General features: G+C 34.2%; 1 protein-coding gene across 1 annotated transcript; it reads right to left on the bottom strand.

Annotated features, from left to right (window-relative positions):
* Positions 1-135: 135 nt before the first annotated feature.
* Positions 136-24,856, bottom strand: MTF2 (metal response element binding transcription factor 2). Its single transcript, XM_030326764.1, is given in 14 exon segments — positions 136-3,590; positions 5,197-5,266; positions 5,269-5,301; positions 5,406-5,457; positions 5,580-5,685; positions 9,495-9,665; positions 11,315-11,382; positions 18,656-18,689; positions 18,691-18,777; positions 20,319-20,387; positions 21,716-21,811; positions 23,888-24,036; positions 24,426-24,526; positions 24,761-24,856. Coding segments are annotated over 14 exon segments (1,470 nt in total). The 5' UTR covers positions 24,837-24,856; the 3' UTR covers positions 136-3,232.
* Positions 24,857-27,305: the final 2,449 nt, after the last annotated feature.

Genomic DNA, 27,305 nt, shown 5'->3' with positions numbered 1-27,305 from the left:
ATCTATTTGTTATTCAGAGACCCAATCAGTTTGCTTTCATAGCTTCTCCCAGCTCTAAATTTTTTTAATTCTGACATGTGGTTTCTTAACTGCTAGTAATTAGAAAAGAATCCACGATTAGATAAAATTCTCACTTTACATTTTACTGTCAAGTTTTTATTTTCTTGAGGAAAGAAGATGACTGATCAACTACCACAGAAAAAACCAAAGGAGACTTTTGGGAGTGTATATTCACAGAAGTACTCAAATATAATTTAAACAGGAAATCTTCCCACATTAAAGGGCATTTTTAAACTATTTCCCAAAGCTGCATGGACATCTTGCTTTGCCATCACATCCTCACTCAAACAACTCTAGAACATTATGCAACAGTCTGCTATAACTATGCAAGTCAGATCATGCTCCAACCAAAACCTAATGGCCCAAAAGAATTAGTTCTACCCCCACCCAACACTGAGAACAGAAATCTTCTGAATATATACATAATAGAAACTAAACATGTACAGTTGGACATAACTTGCAAAATATAAGAGAGACCCTCAACTCACACATCAGTTAACATTCACTTGTTAAACATTTAGTAACAAAATATGACTAGCAACATCTGACTACATTAGAATTTATAGAATAACTCTGATAAGCTCATATTCTGATCTAGTTAGATCATATTAAAATCCATACTTATCATTTATTATCAGAGTATTTATAAAAATGTATTTGTTTTGAATAAAAATGTAATTAAAATGAGTAAGGCATACTGTATTTATATCTTTTATCGCTATAGCCTAGGAGCAAAGCTTTTTAGGAAAAAAAAGAATCCTTTGATGTGAACCTTAACACCTTCTACATAAGGGGGGAAAACATAGTTGAAAAGTCTGAATTTTCTTGAATTTTAAGGACAAGGCAGATAGAGGGAGATATATTGTCTTTCAAGTAGGAAGTATACGAGCTGGCTAAACAGTTTATTTTTTAAAGGATCCTTTTAGATGAACATGCAATAATTATTATTTGAGGGACAAGAGGAAAATGAAAGCCAAGTTTCATAAAGATTAATTCAAGTGAACATATTTACAGTGGAAGTGGAACAATCCTTAGCTCCCTGGCTAAATAAAAGCAGTCATCTACTGCATCAGTGTGTATTTTCAAGCAAATACAGAAGCAAAACTCATTAGCTCTTTAAAAAATACACACATTTAATGTTGGTCTGTTTTAATTCTAAGTAAAGCAATTCCAAAAATACAAACTGAACATCAGAGCCATGTGAACCACCATGATAAAATAAAACAGACATTCACAATAATTACGTCTAAAGACAGTTCAGCTTAATAAATCATCTTCCATGTATACTAAAGAAAGAGTTACTAAAAATACTGCTGGTGTTCAGTTAGAATTAAAGGACTTTGGGGAAAATGAAATAATATGATACAGGTGGAGTGAATAAGGTTACACGGGATTTACATTTTCCATTACCCCTAGATATAAACAAACATTCAAAATCAACACAAACTCTGTGTTATTCAAAATATTGCAGCTGCAGGAAAGGCAACTTTAAATTAATAGCTAGGGGAAAATCAAGTTTTGGTGGAGGTAAACAGAAGTGACAGTTTTTAATTTGCACTTTTGTAAAGCTCATTTATACCTGGCCAACCAGGAACCAAATGCAGGACAACGAAGTTCTCTGCTTCTTTTGGCTATAATGTGACAAGAAAAGGTCATTTTGAAGATGTTTAAAGAAATAAAGCAACTTTCTTTATAAACAGTCAAATAATCAATCAATGGAATAAATAAGTACTAACCCACATTTTTACCGCTCTGTAACCACTACACTTTACATTTTTCATTTTGGCGGCAAATTCCCCAATTTTTAGGCTAAAATCCACCAATCACTTTTAAGAGTAAAATGAACAGCCACCAAAATAAGAATATTCTTCTGTTTACTCTTTGGCTAAAAAGGAAAACAAACAAACAAAACAAAACAAAAAGAAACAGAAGACAACTCTAACACTGGTGATAAAAGAAACTGTTTTTTTTACATGTAAAATAAAGTTATCAATTTAAATCTTGGTACATTTTATAAAAACAAGAGGTAATGTTGTAATAAAACAGCAGTAGCCTTGTCAGGCAACATACTGTTTGTTAACCCTGTGCAATAAAATACTTTGTTCATACTACACTTATTCAACATGACTAACAGTTACTACAGACATTTCAGGAATCTTCACGGGACTCCTATAGACTTACTGTTAAAACTGAGAGACATTTACAATCATAATGTGCCATGAAAACTTGAAAATGTTACTTCTAGTAGGAGATAATGTTCATATTATTTGAATTGGTTTTAGGTACTGAACAGCTGAGTTACAAGGACTGAAAGTGAAAAGCATTCTAAAAGCCCATGAACACTGTTGTTCACACCCTTCTTCAGAACACACTAAACTTTAAACTTGTTTGACACATTTCTCTTCATACATAGCAAGCAACAGCACCCAATAAAAGCCTGAGAAGAAATGCTGCTGTGTAAATACTGCAACTATTCCTGAAAAAAGAATTATGGGATATATACTCCAAAGCTGCCCATTCCCATAATTTGTATTGCATAGGTCACATAATCACACACATATATACACACATGTGTACATATATGCACATGCAAAGAATATATTAAGACGACAATGAAGTCTAGTCACAGAGCAATTTACAGGCTCAATATATTTTTACACTTTGCGTGAAAGAAAATTTCAATATTTTACAGTCTTTTAGTAGGCATTATATACACTGCACTTTATGAAATCTGAAAGGTATTGAAATAAATTTTTTCCAACATTTTGGTAACAAAACAGACAACGTTTCCATATACTTGTGCTATCTATCTACATGATCTGTTTGATCTGATAACCACTAATCACAAAAACTGACTCAATGGAATAATTAGAAAAATTATCTAACACCATGCATGGATTTGAATCATTTTTAATATCCTATCCTAGAAACATTCTACAAATCTTAAGATTTAAAAAATTAAGTCTCTGTTCTGATTTTTAAAAGATATCTTTTTATGACAATATCCATAACATTGACAGGTACATGTTAAGGCTAGTATCATCTCCTTTTGTGAATTTTTTTGACTTTTTTTTTTTTTTTAAGAAAGATAGTAAAAGCCAGACTCCTTTAGGACTTTGAACTGTACCTACAGAGAATGAGAGTGCAGTGAACATAATGTTCAGTCCTACAGTCAGGATGCAGTTGCTCCTTCCCATTCCACAAGATACTGCACCTTTCCATCAAGTGTCACCCGACGAGCCAGTACTCGGTATTTTTCACCACATGCTATTCTACCTGCAGCACCAAAATAACTGGTAATGGAGTTTTTTAGATGATTGAGTTGCAACTCCTGATCTGCTAAGTTATTCAAAATCTCTGTGTTGAGTTCATCAAATTGGTAATCTTCTTTGCCTTCATCATCTTTTACAATTTCTGAGTTCTGAGTCTGGAGTGCTCTTCTTGGAAGACGACCCCTTCTTCTCCGTAAATGTGGTATTGCAGCAGGCCAAGATCTTCCTGTACGAGTTCTTTTTCTGGAGTCAGATAATCTACAGAACAACAACAACAAAAAAAAGGCCATAATTGTCTACTGAGTTTATAAGGCATCCTTTGCCCAAACAATGTGTTCTCAGATTTTTTTTCTATTACACTACTCTAAGTATATACCCTTGTGACATAAACATCAGCCAAACCAAAACAATACATGCTATTTTTATAAATGGATTATCACTCGCCTTCATTAGACTCCATCACCTTCTTGGGGCTGACCTTTGAAGAGCTTTTCTTCCTTAACAATGTATTATTAAGCTTAAAAGAATCAGAGGAAGTTTTTAATTACGAGGCCAATGAGACAAATTCTTACCAAGAAGAGGCCCTATTCATTAGTCAGATATTGTCAACTCTATCATTAAAAAGAAGAAAGTTCATTCACTCATTCAATGCAGCAAATACTTAATAAGTACCTCCTATATATACAACATTGTTCCATGGGCTTAAATAGATGGGAAAACTAGAATAAATGTTCTCCTATTACCAGTTCTAGGCATAGTGAACTAATGTAATGAACTGGAATAAGCACAAAGTAGAAATCAGGGTACCTTGAATCTACCTCTGTGATACTGGCCAAATTCAAATCTCTTATCCTCTGTATTCTCTTCTGTGAAGAGATTAAGTGAAGAGGTTGAACTAGATAATTTTTGAGGTCCTTTTCAGCTCAGGAATTCAATGATTTTATAATCTTTTAACAAGGGAGAATACAGCCTAAGTTAAATTCAAAGACTTTATAATCATACTGCCTGACTCAAGATCCCAGTTCTTATGCTTGTTAATGACCATGCTTGTTTCTTAAAACCTGTTAGTTTCAGTTTCTTTATCTTTAAAATGGGAATAACAGATCTACGACTCAAAGACTATTTTAAGAATTTAAAAAGGCAATGTATGTGGAAAGTTTAGCACAATGCTTGGTGAAAGGCCAAACACAGTTCAATTATTCACAGTACATTAAAAATGAGTTACATTTTAAGCTTTTTAATACTCTGAATTTTGTACAATTTACACAGCAGTTTTTGAAGTGTTAACAAAAATTAAACTAAGGGAAGTATAAAACTTGCAAGCTCATAGCTCTGACCCCAAGGAAACTAATTTTTCATTCCTGATACGTCATGCTCTGGGAAAGGCATCATTCTGAAGAATTAGGTTAAATAAAATATTAGAGAAGTCTGCTACTGATAGAAATCCTGAGTTAAAAATCTTCTTAGTAACAAAAGGATTTACATGTCTGATTCAGATATTGAGAAAAAAAGTACTCCTAAAGATAAAATTCCTAAAGATAAAAAATTTTAGATAAAAATATTATCTAAATATTAGAAGCATAAAAGGTCTCAAGGAAAAGAGCACAGCCTATTAACACCAGTATACCTCTTCTGTGCACAGAGCAAAATCTCCTAACAAATTTTTAATGTTTGAGCTCTGAAAAGCAGAAATTTCAGATGAATATTAATAACAACCTAAAGAATTTACATATAGATGCTTCTCAAACGCTGAAAGGCATATTTACATCACTTTCAATTGCTAAAAATTTATTTAATCATTACTTTACAAAGAAAAAGAATCTAGAAGAAAATTAGTTAAGAAATAAGAATATAAAATATCTACCCATAATGCCTGGAAATGCTAGACGAGGTAGTTTCTTTTGTACTGGAAGCACCCGTGAAATCCACATCGAGGTATTGGATGAATGTGCAGTTCCCTCAGTTCTCCTAAGACAAAGAATTTAAATGGTATAACGACTATATTACATAACAATAGAATATTCATTTCCCCCAAAAAGAAAATTCCTAGAATAGGAAAAATACTTTCTTTTACCCTAGAACAAGGTAAATCCAAGGTAGGATTCTCTGAAATTGATTCCTTATCCTGGAAAATAAAAAATAACATACTTAAAGCATGGCTCTAAAGTAAACTAAAAAGATACTCATTTCTCAGTTAATTTCAAGCATCCGTCCTCTTTGAGAATATATACCAACACATCCTCTTACCAAAGGTGGCTCAGCAGTTTTCTGAATCATTTTTCTTGTATATGGGCCAGGTGGACGACCTACTGATTTTTTCTTTCCTTTTTTTTCTATGCCATTGCTTACTTCCCTGAAACATAAAATCATTATGTATTTAATTCTGCATAAAGAAAAACAAAAAGACAATGGACAATATATACTGGCTTAGCTCCACTTATGTAATAATTAGGTTACACTTATTTTTATACTAATGGTAACAAAAACCAAAAAAATTAAATGTAAGTTGAATCTACCAATTTAGTCAAGTGCATACAGAGAACACATTCCAATTTAAATAAACATTTCTTGACTCAGGTATTATTTACATATGAAAAGTTTAAGGAAAAAACTTTTCTCTTTACCACAATTGTGAAAAATATATACAACCTCAAAGTTAATAAACAAAAACAAAAACAGACTACTATACTGGAAGGAAGATTTCCAAACCCCCAAGAGTTCCATTATTTAGTCCAGGTTGTTACTATGTAGGCCCTTAAGGGAATATTTTAAGAATTTATTACTAAAAGTAATTATGAATTTAGTCATTACCCACATGGAGCCAGGAAGTATCTATATTAAAATATAGTAGCTATAAATACAGGTTGCCTTTAGAAATAAATTATATATTCTTGAATGATATCAATCATAAAGAGAATGAAACCCAGGGTGGAAGAGTGTAGAAGAAGGAATCCTTTATATTAGGCAGGGAGTCATTCAAAAGGTACAATTAGAAAGATCTAGAAAACCAGTTTTTGAGACATAAAAGCAAGTATCAAGCAAGAAGGGGGAAAATAGCAAGTCAAGGACATCTCTAATTAATAGAAGGGAATAAGAAAAGGGCAAATATCAATATAGAGAACATCTACTTCATTCATTCAACAAACATTATCTACCGTATAAAAAAAGGGGGGAGGCTATAATAGAAATACAAAGATCTTCCCTGTGCTAAGGGGTCCATAATACAGTCAGAAAGTGACAAAGATACATACAAAAAGGCTGATAAAAAGAGTTAAGTGCTATAAGAAAGTTACCCAGGAAATTTTAATTTCCTGTGTTTTTACACAGACAAGGAATAACACCATAGAATAGGCTAGAAAGAGGTGAATGGAGAAAACTAGAAAAGAAACTACTCCAGACACCAAACTAAAGTTAGGCAATAAAGGTGGAAGTACAAGGAAGGAGAAAGTAGGGGAGCTAGAGGAATAAAGCATAACTAGAACTACAATCAAAAGTCTCAAGGATAAAATAGATGGAAGTATAGTTGTTTTTTTTTTTTTAAGATGATCAACATTTATACAGGACCCCTGGATTAAACAAAGTATTTTCAGATTAAAAGGACCAATTCATACATAGGACCCAGAAGGAATAGAGAATGCCTTGAAAGAAAGTTGAACCATTTCCCGGTAGCATCAAATGAACTAGCTAACACAGATGGAGTGTCTCATTAATGTGATAGGAATGAGAAAATTTGTGTAAACCTTTTTCTAATCCATAATATGGGCAACTGATAGCAAAGGATTAATGATAAAATCTGAAAGTGATAGGAATAAATATGCTTTGCTTTAGGGAAAAAAAAACAACAACCTAAAAGCATTATCTACTTTACTACACATTCAAATGCATATGAAACACTGTTAACCCTGGGTTATTACTTTTTCTTACTCTCCAGGTACTCTCATACCTTTTATTTACTCCTTAAATTTCCCTCTCTGCACAACCCTCAGCCATCTTTATACCTCAGTATTTCACTGAGAAAACAGAAGCTACCAAAACAATAACTTCAGTCATCTTCCAAACGCCAAATCTACAGCAGAACTAATCTGTACCTATTTTCACCCAATTTCAACAAAAGGGTTCTAGAAGTCCTCCTATCAAAGGCCACTCCCATGTTTAAGTTCTAAATCCCTTCCCTTTGGATTCTCAAGGACTTTACAATATTTCAGTTACCTGTCCCTCTCTCCTGTACCAATCTCTTTTCCACTGGATCATTCCTAGTAGCACATAAAAACAGGTTCCAATTAATTTTCTATTTAAAAGTCATCACTTGAGTACTTCCTTTCCTCTTCAGCTTCCATTTGTCTACCTCTCTTCAAAGTAAAACTACTTCTGAGTGTTCTCGTACAAACATTTTCCACTTTCTCCCTTCTTATTCAGAGTTCTTAATTTCCCATTTCCCCCTTTCCCTTTATTATCATTATTATTATATGAATCTGCCTATGTCCTTTATTTGTAGAAAAAGCCCAGTTTTGACATTTTAATTGAGCAGTGCTGGATTCAATCATACTTCAACCCATTTCAGTCTGACTTCTATCTTTACCTCTCAAAAAAAACCTGTTTTTGTCAAGGCCATTAATAACAGAATGTTATTTTATCCAACAATCATTTTCCTTTCACCTTAAATCCATCTCTCAACAGCATTCAATACTGTTTAATATGCTCATCTTTCTGAAACACCCCCCTTCTCTTGATTTTCAGGGCACTAAACTTTCCTGGTTTCCTCCTATCTCATTGATCATTCTTTTTTAGCCTCCTGTTTCTTTCACCTCTTCCAAATCTCTAAATGATAACAGGGCATTACTCTGGGCCTCATTCTCTCCCCCACCAACTTCTTGCTTCCTAGGTAATTTCATTCATTCTCATGGCCTTATAAATCAGCTTCCAAATTTGTATCATGTGCCCTAACCCTTCCTGAGCTCCTGACACACTCAGCTGTCTATATCTAACATCATCATCATTTAGATATTCCTTGTAAAAATCTCAAACTCAATTAGTATGACACAGAAGAATGCTTCGTTCACCTTGCCAAAATCTGTTCTTGTAGGTCTTGATACCAGACATCACCACCCACCAGCTGCTCAAGCCAGAAATCTGGGCTTTGTGTAACTTGATTTCTCCTTCTTTCATAAGTTTAAATCATTAGCTAACCTAATGAATTTTGCCTCCAATAGAAGTCTTAAATCTATTTTGTCTCCATTTGACTGAAACCACTACCCAGGCAATCTCTTACACCTAGATGACTGCAGGAGTCTTCATTTTTGTTTGCTTCTATTCTTACCTCTATACCTATCCACTCTCCAAAAGCACACAAAGAAGTATTTTTAAAGGATAATTCAATCTGCTTACATCTTTAAATAGCTCCCCATTATTCTTAAAAATTCCTCAAAGACCTACACAACTCTACATGATCACGCCCCATCCAAACTTTCCAACACCTGATGCTAATCTCTAGCCCTCATTCATACGTCACTAGTCTGTGAATTCCTAGAACATACCTCACATCCTTCATACTCGTTATTTCCACCACCTGCAGTATTCTTCCCTTTATTCTTTCACATTGGTAGGTTAGTCTCATTCTTTGAGTTTCAGCTTAAATATCATCTTAGATAGGTCTTTAAGATTCCTTCTTAAAAGTAAACCACTACACCTCTAACCATCCCAGTACAACCTAAATCCAAATGCTATGCCCTACATGGCACTAGAATGACCTGTAATTATTTGTCACCTTTCTTCACCACTATACTGTAAACCCATCAAGGCAGAAGGAAAGTCTGTTTTGTTTGTTATTGTATCCCCAGCACTTAGACAGTTAAGTTGCTTGATAAATGGAATTAATAAATGGATAAATGAATGAATGAAAAATGAACAAACGAACAAGCTAGTACTTAAGCTGTCTGCTAAACAAAACCAATAGGCTTATTCCTAGAAAGCCTAATATCTAAAATAAATAAATAAACATCTAACATTAACTCTTTGTACCTTGTCTAAGCAAGAAATTATAAACAGGAAAACAAATCAGGGTAACTGCCACTTATACTTTCATATATACTAATGAGACTAAATAACACATTTTTAGTTACAAATAAGCTAAAGAGAAAAACTAAGCCACAGATCAACTTTTACCTTGAATCAGATATAGGTTTGGATGCCTTTCTGCCTTTAATTTTAAATTCATGGGATGTTCCTTCAGGTTCTTTCTCTGCTTTGAAAGCCACATTTGGTGGCACAGGAGGAACACGAATTCGCAACCCAAACAAATGCTTCTTCTTCTTTATTTCTTTCCCAGACATAAACCTAAATTTTTAAAAAATTAACTAAAAATTTAAAAACTGAACACATATACATGTCAGACCCTAACTCACAACTTTCAGATATAAAGCCTTTATAGATGAAAGTCCACCCAACACTACAAAACTCGCTCTTTCCCTTTGCTTTCCTGGATTCTTATCTGCTCCCAGAGTCAATCCACAGTAGGATACAATGGCGAAGGAGGTCGGGGGGAAGGATAGGATCAGAAGGAAGGGAGAAGAGCACACATCCACTTTTCTTTTTAAAATGTGGCATCTATGCTTCAGATTCTGTGTCTCTTTCTCTCTGTCTTTCCCCTGCTTGTGCTCTCTCTCTCAAAAATAAACAAACATTAAAAAATTTTTTTAAATAATACAACATGGCATCTAACTTTTTAAAGGAAGAAAGTAGAGAGTGGTGTCTTTTTAGTCCCAATATGTGTTTTCCATATTTCATTGTCCTGTTTAAAAGATCTCAAAAATGGTTTAGGAAAAGAAGAATTCTATTTCAGAGTGAATCTGTGAGGGGAGAAACCCTGGTCAGAAAGTAGCAGGTGTTAGCACTGGAAAAGAGAACCCAATATGAGAGGTCCAGAAAATAAAAGGAGTGTCTAGTGTGTCATACTTAGAACTGGAAATAATCTGGAACAGAAAAATGTTATTTCGGTGTGGGTTTGGGTCTCTAAAAAATGTGCTCCTAACTCTCTTCCAAAGTCCTTAAGGCTCCTTAATCCAAAACACCCCCCTACCTTACTTCTACTATACCCTGCCTACCTTCCAGAACCACTATCAAACACTTGGAATGTTCTTCCACTTCCATACATGTTTGAGAAAGGGAAGCTCCCATTTCTATCATAATAAGAACAGATGTATTTCTGGTACCCTGAATTGGATTACAGAATTCACATCCCATAAAGTATTTTTACCAGTACTGTAACTGCTCAGGCACTTTATGGCTTTTTAAATTGACCTAAAGATTTAGCTGCTAGTAATTGTAACATTTTTAAGGAGGAAATTCTGTCAAGTTCAAAAAAGCAACTCGTTACAAAAAAATTTTATAAAATTGCTGAACAGTTGGTAAGAGCCAGCATATACACTTAAAAAATTATTTCTATTGCAATTTTTAAATATTTTTAAGAAATGTAGATATGCTTTTTATTTCTTAAAAAAAGAAAGGTCTATACAAGGATATATCCAACAATAATCAATTATCAAAAAATTAAGACTACTAATACTATTTTTCTGCAACTGATGTCATAACTGATCTTAAAACCATAGAAGATCTCAATCATTTTAAAACCAATATTCTCTGTAATATTTTCCACTATCTTTTGCATTTTCCCACCAGCTAAGATATTATTTTATTTTCAGGGGACTGTATTATAAAAACAAGTCATTACTGAATATGTTTTTCAATGGAACAAGCCAAAAGCCCCTGAGATATTGGTATGCCTGCCTCCCATCACCCATTCCCAGAGGATTGCTCTTCCCTTCTCCAACCCTTGAGAATCACTGCTTTGCTCAACTGAAATTAAAATTTAAAAGTTTAAAATGGTTTGTACTAAACATCAACCCCACAATTCTTAAACAATGCCATTATTCCTTATACTTACTACAAGTCTCCCTCATAGGGATACATAAAATAAATCAACTTACATGGTCTTGTAATCATTTAATGCCTCCAGAACATGCTCATATCTTTCAGATTTTGGTGTGTCTGCCAGCTGTGAAGTATCAAGAAACAATTTAAAGCACTATAATTTCATTAGTTAGTAATATACAGGTGCTAGATAGAGGCAATGTGATAGAAGAAAAGAGTACTGACTGATAGTCAGAAGATCTAAGTTCCAATTCCAGGTCCTCAGTGACTAGCTGCGTGATCTAAAGCTATTTAACCTCTTCTTGTTTTCTTATCTATAAAAAGAGGAGTAGGAGCGCCTGAGTGGCTCAATCAGTTAAGCGTCCAACTTCGGCTCAGGTCACGATCTCGCCGTTTGTGAGTTCGAGCCCCCACTGGGTCCTGTGATGACAGCTCAGAGCCTGAAGCCTGCTTCAGATTCTATGTCTCCCTCTCTCTCTCTGCCCCTCCCCTGCTTGCTTTCTGTTTCTCTCTCGAAAATAAACATTAAACAAACAAAAAAATTATATATATATATATATATATATATAATATATATAAACAGAGGTGTAAAAATCCTATTACAAGTAATTTTATAAATCAAATGACATGTCTGAAAAAAACTGTTAAAACACTACAAAAATGGGATTTTATTAGTTACTAAATTTATTTTAATTCCATAATCAGAGGAAATAATACATACAATGAATGACTTTAATATCAACCATATATTGGTTCTAATAGATATTCTAATAGGTATCAATTGCTTCTAATAGATATTAGTAAAGAGGATAAAAAATGAGAAATATAACATTTTATTTCCCAATACTTCTAATATTAGCAGAAACCCATAATCTCTGTAATTTTGAAAAATTCTGTGAAACTGGGGGAGGGGAGTTTTTTTCATAAAGGTTATAGACTTTGGCCATCGCTAAAACCCAAAATGTCTCAGTAATTTATCATCAGAAATCATTTTAAAATGTAAATATTCAATTCTAAAAAATACTATTTTGTTTCAAAAGAGCTCCCTTAAAAGTCATTTCTGCATCTTCTTCCAAGTTTAAAGATGGGGGCCCAATAACAAAAAAAAAACTACATTATAGAAGGACCATTCTCAATTAAAGCCACAAAAACTAAAAAAAAAAAATTCCAGAATATCATAGTTGACTTTTTACTACCAGTATGGTCTTTACCAATTTAAACTTCCAAACCTCAGAACTGCTTCAAGTAAAAAGAGAAAACAAATCTGCTAAATAGAATGTTGGGAGGCAGAAGAGACAGAGTCATCTACTCCAACTCCCTTTATTTTACAGATTAGTTAACAGATGTAAACGTTAAATGAAGTGCTCAAATTCACATGGCTGATTAGTGAGAGAGCCAGAATCTGAACCCAAGTGACAAAAGTCCACTCATTCAACATTCACTGAGAGCCCACACTGTGCTGATGCATTGGGTGCTTTTAGAAAAAAAGAAAAGAAATGGGACAGTTTGGTGTTCATGCCTCTATACCATACCACTTCCTCTTATCGTAATTTCTGTAGTGTCCAATGATAGAGAATTTCTATTAAAGAAAAATAACAGAATCAGACCTAAAAGCTGGAAAGACACTTTAGATGTCCATCTAATTCAAGGTTCCATCAATACTGCAATCCCTTTTATAGTACTGACATTCATTCAACCTTGGTTTAAATATTACCATTGATGAAAGCTGCTGAGGCACCTATGAGGGAGCCCATTCCATAGGTGGACAACACCTTCCTTCCTGGAACTCTTCTATTCCCTCTTTTACAAGACAGTTCTTCAAATATTTGGCAGCAGCTTGTCATGTCTAAGTATAAGATTATGTCTAAGTGTAAGATTATGTTAAAAGTTTTTAGCAGCCACATCACATGATTATCTCATATTAAGCTCTGGGTAACTAATTTCATCCACTTCCTCATCTCTACTTCACCACCCCAACTGTAAAATCTTATCAGATAAACTGATCAAATCAAGTGCTCCCTATCATACGCTACTTCTTCTGAACTGGATGTTTGTGTATTTAAGCCTTAAAAGCAAAACTTTGTGACTGCTGTTAATTTGATTTTGTTTTCAGGTCTGTGTTAGAGATCATCTTTCCTCTTGTTCTGTCATCCTTGAATTGGAAGGTAGACACAAAGACAGAACCCTGTGACTCTCCATTAGAATCTCCCTCAAGAATATTTCCAAGCCACTGACTGTTTTTGTTTCTATTAATCAATTAGTATCATATACATTTAATTTTTAATTTTAACCACTTCAAATTTCATTATCTAATCTGAAATTGAGTTACACAATGTCTGTAACATACCCATACCCATTTGACACACCAGTGTGGCTAACCATATCAAAAAAAGAAACATTATAGTAAAAGAGTGTTTTTCCTTATTGCTTTAAAAAATTTTTTTTGATGTTTATTTTTGAGAGAGAGAGAGAGAGAGGCAGAGCGTGAGCAGGGGAGGAGCAGAGAGAGACAGAGAGAGAAAGAGAGAGCGGGAGGGAGGGAGGGAGACACAGAATATGAAGCTGGCTCCAGACTCAGCTGTCAGCACAGAGACCGATGCAGGACTAGAATTCACAATCCATGAGATCATGACCTGAGCTGAAGTTAGATGCTTAACCAACTAAGCCACCTAGGCACCCTGCCTTACTGCTTTTTAAATCTTCACAAACCACACATCTGAAAAATGTGCTTTATATTTATGCTGACAACAACAAAACTGACTAATTTCTCAAATCTACTTCTCTTTCACTTTTTGAAAAGCACAATGAATGAACTCTCTTCTTTGTTTTGGTACTTACTCTCTATGATGTCTCAGAAATTTTATCTGTAAGTTCCTTTAGCACTCTAAAGCTATTTTGCATAGAACTATATATATTTCAACTTGCATTATGGGGTCATGGGATCCTTTTCTGGACGCCTGGGTGGCTCAGTTGATTGAGCGTCCAACTCTTGATTTCAGCTTGGGTCATGATTGTGAAATCTAGCCCCATGGCTAGGCATGGAGCCTGCTTAAGATTCTCTCTCTCCCCCTCCTCCCTCCCTCCCTCTCTCTCTCTCAAAAAAAAAAGGGGGGTGGCAGAGATCCATTTGTTTATTTTGAAGACTAATAAGTACAGATACTATAGTTTAAATCAAGTAATCTGTATTAAAAGAACATCATATTCTAGGTTTGCGATCTGTTCATGAGGTTTATAATATAAACGTAGTAACCATTTTTGTTCCTTTTATCAGAGACACTAACCTCATACTAGGCTTTAACTTTCAGGGTTGTAAATTTCTGTACAGACATAAATACTATTATGCATAGTTATAACTCTTCCCTTCGGTAAAATACATTTTCAATCACCAGTATTGAATTCCATGCTGCTTAGACTTAAGTATGTCAAACAGCTTAAGTAATTTGTTTGCCAACATAGTTTTTTAAAATTTAAGACCACAGTTAACAGAAAAGTAGGCTGCCCTTACAGAACTAGGATTTTTGATCACATTAGGAAAAGACAAATAGTAAGCAGATTCCAAAAGCTATGAATATCTCATTTTAACTCCCAAAAGCAATCCAGTACAAGTTAATTCCTCATTCTAAATAAAAAAAGCCTTAAGCAACCTTTATTTGGGATCTCAAATGTTGTATTACGTATTTACTCTCAAAGCAAACATTTCAAAACAAGTGGATTCTCAAATAGCTACATTCGGTCATATGATTGATAATCATTAAGGCACAAAGTCTCAAAGATGTGTAAAAAATCACATTAAGGAAACATGATACAGAACTATCATTATGATCCAATATGTTCTAAAAGTTTCAGCTTCTCTTTTCAATGCTGAAATAACCAACTAAGGAAAAACATGATACATAAATGTTAAATTTGCCTTTCAGTATAAAAGGATATACTCTCCCCCCAAATTAATTCTTCTCCAAAAGAAGTTTAGTATTTTTGAAACTTCTTTTTGTTATAAAAGAAGTCATAGTTCCTTTATAACAACAACAACAAAAGAAGTACAAAACACTCAACAGATATCACTGATTCAATTAAGACTGGTTCACAACTGGCAACTGAAGAAAGTATTAGGCTTCCAAAACAGCACAGAAATACTACTATGTGGCGAGAGTCATCATATGTAATATATAAAATTAAGTCCTAATTCAGCTCAGGAATGGCAAATATTAGTGCCTCCCTGTTACTAGTGTGTCCATATATATTCCTAAACAAAATGTCATACAAATCTCAATCAACTTCTCAAGTCATCACAAGTCTTTTTTCTTTTACCTAGATGGAGGAAGTAAAATTACAGCTATTTTTCTGTTTTGTTTCAATTTTGAGGAGAAACTTCTAGAGCAACTGCCAATGTAACATAATCTAGAGTATGTATAAGAACTAATGTTCGGGTGCCTGGGTGGCTCAGTCGGTTGAGCGGCCGACTTCAGCTCAGGTCATGATCTCGCAGTCTGTGAGTTCGAGTCCCAGTCAGGCTCTGTGCTGACAGCTCAGAGCCCGGAGCCTGTTTCAGATTCTGTGTCTCCCTCTCTCTGACCCTCCCCCATTCATGCTCTGTCTCTCTCTGTCTCAAAAATAAAATTAAAAAAAAAAAAGAAAAGAACTAATGTTCAAAATGACTCGAGTACTCAACCAACAATTTACTTAACATACAGTATTTTCTCATGTTTTAAAAGTAATTAATGCTACTTTATAAAAAGGTTTTTAACATAAATATAAACAAAAAGGAAGACTCAATTCGCAATTTGATTTCAGTTAACCAAAGATTTACTATTTTAATAATCCAGAATAATCCGTTATTTGTATTATTTTTGTTTCTATTATCACAAATATTTAATAAGGCAAACTACATGAAAATTATTGAGTAAATGTTCAAGCTGGCATCAATGTTATGGTCTTGGCATCAATGTTATGGTCTCTTTATTATTAAAATTTCACTCTCAAAATCAATTATAATGACAGTATAAAGATCTAAAAGATTAACACAAAATTAAAGGCTGAACTTCCATCTGTAAATACCGCAGGATGGAATGAGTAATCTAAGTCTGAATATTTTCTTTTTTTTAATGCAGAGAAAAAGCAATGAGAAATGATTAGAAAGCCACTTGTTAATAAATGTGATGGCTCCCAAAAATGTAAACACTCTTCAGAACAGTGAAACTTTTCTGTTGTCAAGTTTTATTAGAGTATACTGTTGTTCTTCTTAATTATTTTTGTAAGATTTTATTTTTAAGTAATTTCTATACCCAACATGGGGCTCAAACTTACAACTTCAAGATCAAGAGTTGCATGCTCTAATGACTGAGGCAGCCAGTCACCCCTGTTTCCTCTTAATTTTTAAATTTTGCAAAGACTAAATTTTCCATATTCACAAAGAATAAGAAATCAAAATTTCTTATTTCTAAGACATTACCCCATAAAAGATACAGAAAATGAGAACATGTATCTACTAATGAAATAATTTTTTTTTTATGTGTCAGAACTGAACCACCTGAGCTAGAACTGAGATACCTGAAATTCATAAACTGAACTCATTTCTTAAAAATAGACTAGGGACACCTGGGTGGCTCAGTCGGTTAAGCATCCAACTCATGATTTCAGCTCAGGTCATGATCTCATGGTTGTTAGATCAAGCCAAGCTACAGGCTCCATGTTGAACATGGAGCCTGCTTGGGATTCTTTCTCTCTCTCAAATTTAAAAAAAAAAAAAAAATTTAAATATGCTAATTGTGATTTTTACTCTCTATTTTCAGCCTCTTGAATAAAATCTATGTATTATTTATTCTAATAAAAGCATCTGAAATAAAGTAACTTGAGTTTTTATGTGTGCCCACTGTCTACATGAAGTAACCACTACAGAATTTAATATGATATATAAAATGCACTAAGACTATAGATGTGTCTACATAAGAAGTGCTGAAAAGAACCATGGCTAGAAAGAAAGCATTTTAAAAGAATGTATTAAAGCTTTACATATGAGATAACTATAATGAACACTACAGTTGTTAGTGCCTTATACTTGTTTTTCTTTTTACTAATCAGTTTATTAAAATTTATCAAATTTGTAAGTAGTCACTCCTTTTCTCTCAAATTTCACCCAGAAAAAAGCATGTAACAGAAAACAGAGCATTATATTCCAACTTCTAATACTCAAAACATCTTGGCTCCATTGATTTAAATGGTATCTCTGATTTTTAAAATCTAAGTATTCTGCAGGTATTTGTTTCAATATTCTATGCAGCTGACCTACCAACTTTTAAATAAATGTGCCTTATGCTCTCCTCTATGCCTCATAAAACCCCCCAAAACAACCCAAAAAACCCTGATATTCTACTTGTCATCAACCTTTTATAAACTGCCTCATGTCTAAAAGTTACAAAGCAGAAATTCTTCCTAAACTTCAAGTTACTTTACACAATTTTTACCTCAAAAAGTAATGTGTGACTAAAATTTACACATCTAATTCCACATATTATAAACAAGATTTTTATTTAAGCTAAGAGTAGTTAGTATCTATATCTATATGTGTATATAGATATAGATTTGTTTTCTCTTAATTTGGCTTCATGCCCAGCACAGAGCCCAACATAGGGCTTGAACTCACGACCCTGAGCTGAGATCAAGAGTTGGACACTTAACCAACTGAGCCACCCAGGTGCCCCAATATCCTTATTTTAATAATTCTAAATAACTGCTAAAAACAAGGTAACTATTATTTTACTTTCTTCTTCATGCTTGCCTACTGTTTCAAAATCTTCTTCAATGAACATACGTTAACTTTTACATTGTTTTTTAAAAAGACTCTGTAAATCAGTATGAGTGGTTAGGCTTTGCAAATGAAAGGCAAAATGAGATGTTAGAATGAGGAGGATAATCTCCAACTCAGCTTTACCCTCTAATTCATTATTCCTTCATTATATAAGGGAATTCACTATTCCTTCATTATATAAGGGAGTACCAACAAGAGAGGAAAGAATGTTAGTTACATCTCTAAGTTTATAGAAACTTTAAAAAACCTTAAGTTTTTCTAAGGAGGAACCATAAGATACACAATAAGGATTTCTCCCTCCCTTATATCTTTACAATGATTCTCACTTCAGAAAAGAAAGAATCAAGTAATTTACTTCCTCCGTCTACGTTTTCCCCTGAATAAACAGGCAACAGGAGGATGAGAGGGCTAGTCTTCATATCCTCAAAGTTATTTCTCCCTGAACTAAAAATAAAACCCTACTTTAGATGTGTGACTTATACATGTATCTTGGCTGCTTTTCACAAAAACAAAACAAAACAAAACAAAACAAAACAAAACAAAACAAAAAAGATATCAAGTAGCTAATGAAGTTAGCCCTAAGACCACTTACCTCTCCAGGATGCAATCTATCCCAGTTTTCATTAATATGTCATGAGCTCAAGTTCAGAATCAAAGTATTTCTTCTTGTGAATAACACTTAGGTTGTAAAGGCATAGGTGTGCTATATCTACCCTGGAATCCAAAAATAATCAAAGTATACAAAAACATGCTTTTGATTATTGTTAAAAAATCGTATTTTTACAAATAAAAACAGCAATTAAAAAATCCAAAGTGAAGTATTTAGGTAAGCAGAGGGTCAATACCATAAATCATATTCACAATGTAATAAATCATTACATATGAAAATAACAGGGAAACATTAAACATTTACTTATAGTAAGTAGTCAGTATAAAGTAAAAGATATCTGAATAATCTCTTTCATTCAAAGAGGATGTAACTTTAAGAAAACTTACAATAAAAATTTTCCATTTCACTTACATATAAGCCATAGCAAAGATCATACTTTAACAGACTTTATCTGATTCATGAGTTAAATCTTATCTTTTCCTAAAATACATAAAGCATTCAATGAAAGTTTCTAAGTACTTACTATAAGCATTTTGTCAGTAAATCTCCAAAACTCATCACACTTTTCCCACGCCCAAAAATTACACTGAAGCAGAAACTGGCATATTTGGTATAAGACCTCTCTCATCTGAAGTCCCAAAAGAATTAATAACATAAATAAGAATTTTAGGGGCGCCTGGGCGGCTCAGTTGGTTAAGCGGTTGACTTCAGCTCAGGTCATGATCTCGCCCCACGAGAGTGAGTTCGAGCCCCACGTCAGGCTCTGTGCTGACAGCTCAGAGCCTGGAGCCTGCTTCAGATTCTGTGTCTCCTCACTCTGACCCTCCCCCATTCATGCTCTGTCTCTCTCTGTCTCAAAAATAAATAAACGTTAAAAAAAATTTTTTTTAAATTTTTTTTTTTCAACGTTTATTCATTTTTGGGACAGAAAGAGACAGAGCATGAACGGGGGAGGGGCAGAGAGAGAGGGAGACACAGAATGGGAAAAAGGCTCCAGGCTCCGAGCCATCAGCCCAGAGCCCGACGCGGGGCTCGAACTCACGGACCGCGAGATCGTGACCTGGCTGAAGTCGGACGCTTAACCGACTGCGCCACCCAGGCGCCCCAAAAAAATTTTTTTTAAATAAAAAAAAAATAAATAAGAATTTTAAAAATCTAAAAGATATGTACAGGGGCGCCTGGGTGGTGCAGTCGGTTAAAAAGTCCGACTTCAGCCAGGTCACGATCTCGCGGTCCGTGAGTTCGAGCCCCGCGTCGGGCTCTGGGCTGATGGCTCAGAGCCCGGAGCCTGTTTCCGATTCTGTGTCTCCCTCTCTCTCGGCCCCTCCCCCGTTCATGCTCTGTCTCTCTCTGTCCCAAAAATAAATAAATGTTGAAAAAAAAAAATTAAAAAAAAAAAATAATAAAAGATATGTACAGTTACATTTTTGGATCAGAAAATAAATGGCCTTATCATTTCAGCAATAAGACTAGACAATCTTTAGTGAAGATGACCTCAGGTTTAAGGATAAATAAAAGAACTAAAGCTAGGCATAAAGAAAACAAATTTTTATTTAAACCAAGTTAATGTATACAGAGCATTTCACCCTATTAAGTTTAAGAATATGGCCCTTTTTTGTTCCTTAACAGAAATATCCATACTTACCACTGTAATGGTAGACGTTTGAGGTATTCTGGTCCAGAACTGCAGACAGAGCAAATAAACGTATAAAACCTAAGGAAAAAAGAAAAGTTGTATGCTAAGTAATCAAGGGTACACATATTCAACAATTAAAGCTAATATTCAGCAAGTACATATCCTACAATAGACTGATACAAAAAGCAAAACCTAATTTGAATTAAGACACTGTGATTTAAAAAATTTCTTTTCCAGTAACAACAAATAATGAAATAGTTCATATATAGGAGGCAGAAGTATTTTTTTTTTAATTACAAAGGAGACATTCACAGTTCACACACAGATTCATATACACATACAGTTTTCTAATGGCTTGTGTGTAACATGAATTGTGATGACAGCCCTCACATACAATGTTATATTCAATGCTCAAAACGATCTGGTAAAATAAAGGAGAGAAGTTGATCTTCCTAAATTCTAAAAGATAGTAAGCAACATAAGTCAACATTTAAACCCAGGTTTTTTATGCCAAATTCAGAGCTCTGTCTTTCATTTTTCTTCCTAGAGCCATTCCATATTCTGCCATTCCATATTCTCCTAACCCAGAAAGCACATTAGGTCTGCTTTTGGAAATTCTTTAGAACGCAGATGCATATTTTGTATCAAGGTTCCATGGCCTTTTCCAACTTTCTGTCACAGGATCCCTCTGAGGTTCTTTAAAGGAAGGTACCAATGGAAATAGTTTAGAGCATGTGGGACAAAAGGAACAAATATAATCACTGATCAAATACTTCAAAGTGTTCCGGAATAACATCTAAAAGCACAAGAATTATGTGTATTTTAAAATTATGCATAATTGGGCGCCTGGGTGGTTCACTCAGTTGAGAGTCCAACTCTTGATTTCAGCTCAGGTCATGATTCCAGGGTCATGAGATCGAGCCCCACATTGGGCTCTGCGCTGAGTGTGAAGCCTGCTTAAGATTTTCTCTCTCTCTCTCCCTCTGATCCCTCATGCGTGCTCCCCCTCTCCTCTCAAATAAGATAAAATTATGCATAATTTAAATATATTACTCAATATTTTCCCAGTAAGGTGACTCCTTCACAAATCACTGTTGTAATTCCTTTTAGAAATCTGAAACAGGGGCACCTGGGTGGCTCAGCTGGTTAGGCATCCGACTCTTGATTTTGGCTCTGGTCATGATTTCACAATTTGTGGGTTCGGTCCTGACATAGGGTTCTGTGCTGACCCTGCAAAGCCTACTTGGGGTCCCCCTCCCCCCATCCCTCCTCTGTTTGCACTCTGTCTCTCTCAAAATAAATATACTTTAAAAAAATTATTTTAAAAAAATCTGCAACAGCAAACATAACTACAGTATAAAAGCTAAAAAATATATCGATTGGTAAAGTTCAAGTGACCTTCTCACCTGTCTCCAAATAGCATTGGCTTTTGAAGGCATTGCACACAAGCCTCATGAAACCACTGCTTACATTTGCAGCATTGTAGCATCTTTAAATACCAGCTATAAGAAAAAAGTTAAGATTAAAATTGCTATGTTTGCAGGTAAAGTTTTAAAACCAAAACCCAAAGTGGCATTATACAAATACTGTTATGATTACACTATGGCATATCTGCTAAATTTAGTGTTAAATTTTTTCTTTCCCAAAAGGTTACTGATTTCATCCCTCCTCTCTCATTCATGAGAACTTACGAGCTCTTTAAAGATACATCTAATATTTCATCAATAAGTGCCTGGTTCCTACACTAGTAAGTATCTCTGTCAAATAAAAAACCTGAGATTTTTTTTTCACATCAACTCTCTACACCCTAAGAGAAGACAGTTTCAGAGGTTACTGATGTGTACAGCTGTTTGCCCCATAAACCAAACAGCCATAAGCAGCTTTATATATCTTCATACTGTTTCCATTATTGTCCATTATAATGAAAAGGAATGGAATATAGCAACTTAATAAATTTGGCTAACATAATTACAAATCTAATCAAAGACTCTAACAGGTGTACAGGCTTTGTAACAGGTTTTGTTCAGTTTCAGATAGCTGAAGAAGCTAAAACTGAATCACTAGCTAAGGATATCCTTCTTTCAGTTAGTACATGGTTTTGGTATGGATATCCTTACGTGCTACCCAAATAATGCCTTTCTTCCAATAATTCTTTTGCTCAACAAGTGAGCCCCATTAATTGTAAGCCATATTATACGCAAAGGCAAGAAGACTGATACTAAGTAAGGTCATTCATTCATCGAAAGACTAATAAATACTAATTCCAAGTACTTAGCTAGATCCTCTATTAAAGTTAAGAGTGGCTAGCAGTGTCAAACATAGTTCATGTAGTCATGGTACTTAAAGAACAATGAATGATCCACCTTATAAAATGTCTATGATGATTTCCACCTATTTTGAGGAATACTTCAAATTAAATGGTAGGTATAAATGAATAAAGGAAAAGATCAATCTCTATGCCTCTTCACTGTATCTCTTTTATAAGTGATTAAGGAAAACAAGACAATGTTTTTTAAATCTGCAAGCAACCAAAAGCTAAGAAATGTTATAAAAATGTCAAATCACAAATAAATAATTCCATCAAGATATGGCAGAATGAAGAACTAAAAATTCGTTAATTTACATATTCATTTATTCATGTTTCATCATTGAACAACTTATGTCCCAGTCATAAGTAAAGTAAACTTTATAGACATTTTCAGTACACACATTTGAACAGATAATATTTTAATGAATCATGTCCCAGCATTCTCCTAAACAGCACCCTTGTCTTAAGAGAAACACTGAATCTGAGAGGAAGAAAGACACCAGAAACCAATAATTACAATTTAAAGAGTGAAATATAAAATGCTTCACTAGTGGTTTTTAAATGTAGTACAAATACATGATGCACAACTTGCCTTAATACGAGCTTGTACAAAAAAGAATTAGAGGTATTAGTTGACCACCACAAAACCAAAATGATCCCAAAAACATAATGGGACAATCTGAGAGGTAGTAAATACAATCTCTCCCTGCAACAACGGGAGCATCAGTTCTGAACTCTAAGAGCCCAATTATAATCTGTGAGCCTATTCTGGAAACAATGCATTTTCTAATCATAACACCGTATTTCAAGAGTAATACTCAAAAACTGGAGAACAACAAAGACAGAGGTTAGAAATCATGTCATAAAGAATGTCCGGTAGTAACGGAGAGTTTGACCTGGAAAAAAAACACTATTGGTATGAGTCATGGTAGTAGGAAATATGATTGCTGGACTGAAATATTTTAAGAGTTACCTCCTAAGAAAAGAAGATGTATTTGTTTAGTTCCAAAGAGCAGAACTAGGAGCAGTGTTCAGAAGTTAAAGGTAAATTTGTAAACATTCTTAGTTAGAACTATGATTCACTTATTTAGGTAACAATGATAAAGATGAATATTAACTACAGCTTCTAATTTTCTCCCCTAATTTTCTCTATTGATACTTCCAAGCATTTACAATTCACTATCATTCCCACACCACAATCAATAACAAAAATAAAGTACATAATATAAACAGAAATCACTTAAAGGGCATGAAATAACTATTTACTTACTCTCCAGGGCCTCCACAGTAGCAATAACATTGTTGGACATTGGTCTTATGACCTGCATCCCATTCAAGGTCTGCCACACTGTAGGGTAATGTCTGCTTCATGACTTGCAATGCTTTGGCATTTGGTCCTTTCTTAAGCGCACCACCCCTCTATATTAGAGGGAAAAAGTTATTTAAACAAGTGCAGGATAAAATTCTAAACATAATTCTTTAACATAAAATGCTTTTGAAACTTCTGAAGAAATTTCCATTCTAAATTTCTTACCATCTCACAAACTGTTTGACTAGTAATAATCTTTATTATTTTGTTGTTTTTCAAACTATTGCCCCAATTCCAAGACCACTCACTATCAGAAAATAAGTGCAAGGATAGTAGCAAGTCACTTAAGCATCATTAGTCAAACAATAAGCATCACCTCGTTCTACCCGGCACTGATTGCTCACTGCAGTCAAATAAACTTTCAACGTACACAATCATTACGCTGAGAGTACCTTACAAATTCCATTTAGGGCTTTAGCCCAAAACACTTAAAAGATACCTTTGTTGTTGTTGCAAAAACACACTGTCGACAGAGCCATTTTTCATCTGAATCAATCACACTGGAATCAATATGAGGTGTGTGACACAACTGATGATATCCTTAATATCAAAAAAAGCATAAAGCAAATTCTATTTTATTAATAAATACTACAACACAATTTCAAGAAGGCATTTTAGTATTCTCTTCTCCATTAATATACTTATAACTGAATAAATTTATGGTAACAGCTTCAAATTACCAATGTAAAAAGTACTTTTAATCATTAATCTTCAACAGGAGCATTAAGTATGTAATAAAACTTTTCCACAAGATTATAAGAAATCAATGTTTACCTTGGCCACACTTATCACATATAACCATTTCATTGGGAGCTTCTGAATACTCTTCTTGACATATTGTACAGACCATTTCCCCACTTCCAGTGGCTCCTGAAATGTTTAAAATATGCATTAAAAGACAGTCATAATAAAGAAGTTATTTCATACAACACAACTACTTTTTATGACTCAGTAGATACCCCATATTGGCAGTGTTTACTCACTAGAACATAATGATTTCTACTCAAGGCAAAATACTCTCTACAAAAGGCTATCTCCCACCTTTCACTTAAGATGCCTAACTACCTACATTGATAATTTAACCTGCTTTTACAGCACAGGGCATAATTTAAAGAGCTCTCAGGCAAGATCCCTTATCATTCACTTCTAACATTCCCACTCCCCTGGGGAACAAGGAGATGGGATGTTTTGTGGACATCAGAACTAATCTCCAGAATACACATATACTTATATACATGTATTTGCTCACCCTACAATGTCTACCATCATGATACTGAAGAAAAAGGACAAAGAAGATATGTCAATGACCTCTTTCTCTTTGAATGCAGAACATTTCTTTTTACTTACTAATTTATGAAAGAAGCTGAATCCCAATTATTTAATCTCCAGCTTCTAAAATCTAGAAATATGGTGTCCAATAAAGTATCCTAACAAAATCCCAGTGCAACAAAAGTTAAGGAGTTCCACAGTTATTAACTATATTTTTTGCCTGAATAGGTAAATTATTTCTTCTTTAGGCATTTTTACTCTAAAAACAATTTTATTCCACAAAATTTAGAAACAATTTTAACACTCTAACATCATTATTCCCAATATTCTCTTCTTGTCAATTTCACAGTTAAACTACATGGTTTATTCACATGCCAACAATAATAAAAATTTACTATTTTCTATGGGCCAAGTACTGTTAGGCTCTTGACATATATTATGTTGTTTAATTCTACAACTTATTAGGTAAGTAAGCTATTTATAGAGAGGAATTGAGGCTCAGAAAGAGTAACTAACCCAAAGACCCTGAGAAAATATCAAGGCCAGGATTTAAATACAGATATGCCAGAGTCTATATCCTCTCCACTGTGAGAGGATTCCTTTCATCAGTATTTTGTAATATTTTTTCTATCAAAAGTATTGTTCACACTGCTGTTAATAACTTCTAATAGCTTGAGTGGAAAAAACCAAATTTACTTTATTACGCCTCTACTCTTAGGTGTATGTTAGCAAATTGTTTGTTTGCATTTTTCCAGACTTATTTTACTGTCTTGTCCTCTCTCCCCACCTCTCCCAGGTTTTGTTTACTTCCTTCTACACTTGGCAGGACATGGCCTCCATAGCTTCCGAGTTTATGGCTCCGGTCAGGAGAGCAACCGGACTGAGCCTGACACCACTCAGTCCAAATCTGCCATTCCCTAGAAAAGGACCAAAGACTCCAGATTTTGTCTTAGATATATCAAATTTTCTGTTATTAAAATAAAATAAAACTACAGTAAATATTTTCCACCTACCTTTTTACTTTTGAATCATTTCTTTTGAATAAACTGCTAGAACTGAGTCTGCAGTACTGAATAAAGAATATAAAGCATTCTTATGCATTCAATGCAACAGTTAAAGTAATACCCAAAATAAAAATTTACACTGCCATCAGTAGTTTTATTTTCACAGAAACAATAGTGTTAGGTGTTAAAATTAAAAATCCTTTTAAAGTTACTTACTTTAACCTATCTCCCTTTTGTAATGCACATTTGAGTACTAACATGACTGACTATACATTTTCCTTATTTACATAAACTTTTTAAAAGAATCTTATTAGATGGGTGAAATTACTCCAATTTATTAAGTTATTTTGGGAGGCCTGGGTGACTCAGTCAGTTAAGTGTCTGACTCTGGATTTTGGCTATTACGATTTCACAGTTCATGAGTTTGAGCCGTGCGTTGGACTCTGCACTGACAGCACCAAGCTTGCTTGGGATTCTCTCTCTCCTTCTCTCCCTGCCCCTGCTTTCTCCCTCAAAATAAACACATTTTTATTTAAATTATTAAGTTAGTTTGGTATATATCTATTATTAGCAAGTTTTTTGTAGGCAGAAAATTACTAAAGCTACTCTCCACATTGATTCTGCCATAATGCAGTTTTCAGATTCATTTGTTCATTCTACACTTGCTCCAATTACATTTGTGCTACTTTCTGGTTGCTATAAAGAGTTAAATAGCCAAGGAGCAATCCTTTTCTCATTTTAATTCTAAGGATAATAAAAAGAAACCAGTGAGCAAAACAATCACAGACCATTAAACTGATATACAGATGTTGGACATGCACCTCCATCACTTTCACAACTTTTTATATGTACTACTGGCTTTCTTCTTCCTGTCTGGAAGGAAGGAATGGATAGGGAGAGGGAGGGAGGAGGGAAGGATGGAAGAAAGAGACAGACAGAAAGACAAACAGCTCTATATTTAACCTGAAAGAACACTGAAAAATTGAAAGGGACACAGAAATAAGAGACAAGCATAAAACATGTTTCACTTTAGTGCACCTGGGTGG

Source organism: Lynx canadensis, chromosome C1 (genome assembly GCF_007474595.2).
Source record: "Lynx canadensis isolate LIC74 chromosome C1, mLynCan4.pri.v2, whole genome shotgun sequence".
Lineage (NCBI taxonomy): Eukaryota > Metazoa > Chordata > Mammalia > Carnivora > Felidae > Lynx > Lynx canadensis.
The sequence above is the reverse complement of the archived record's forward strand: the minus strand, read 5'-3'. Positions and strand labels throughout refer to the sequence as shown.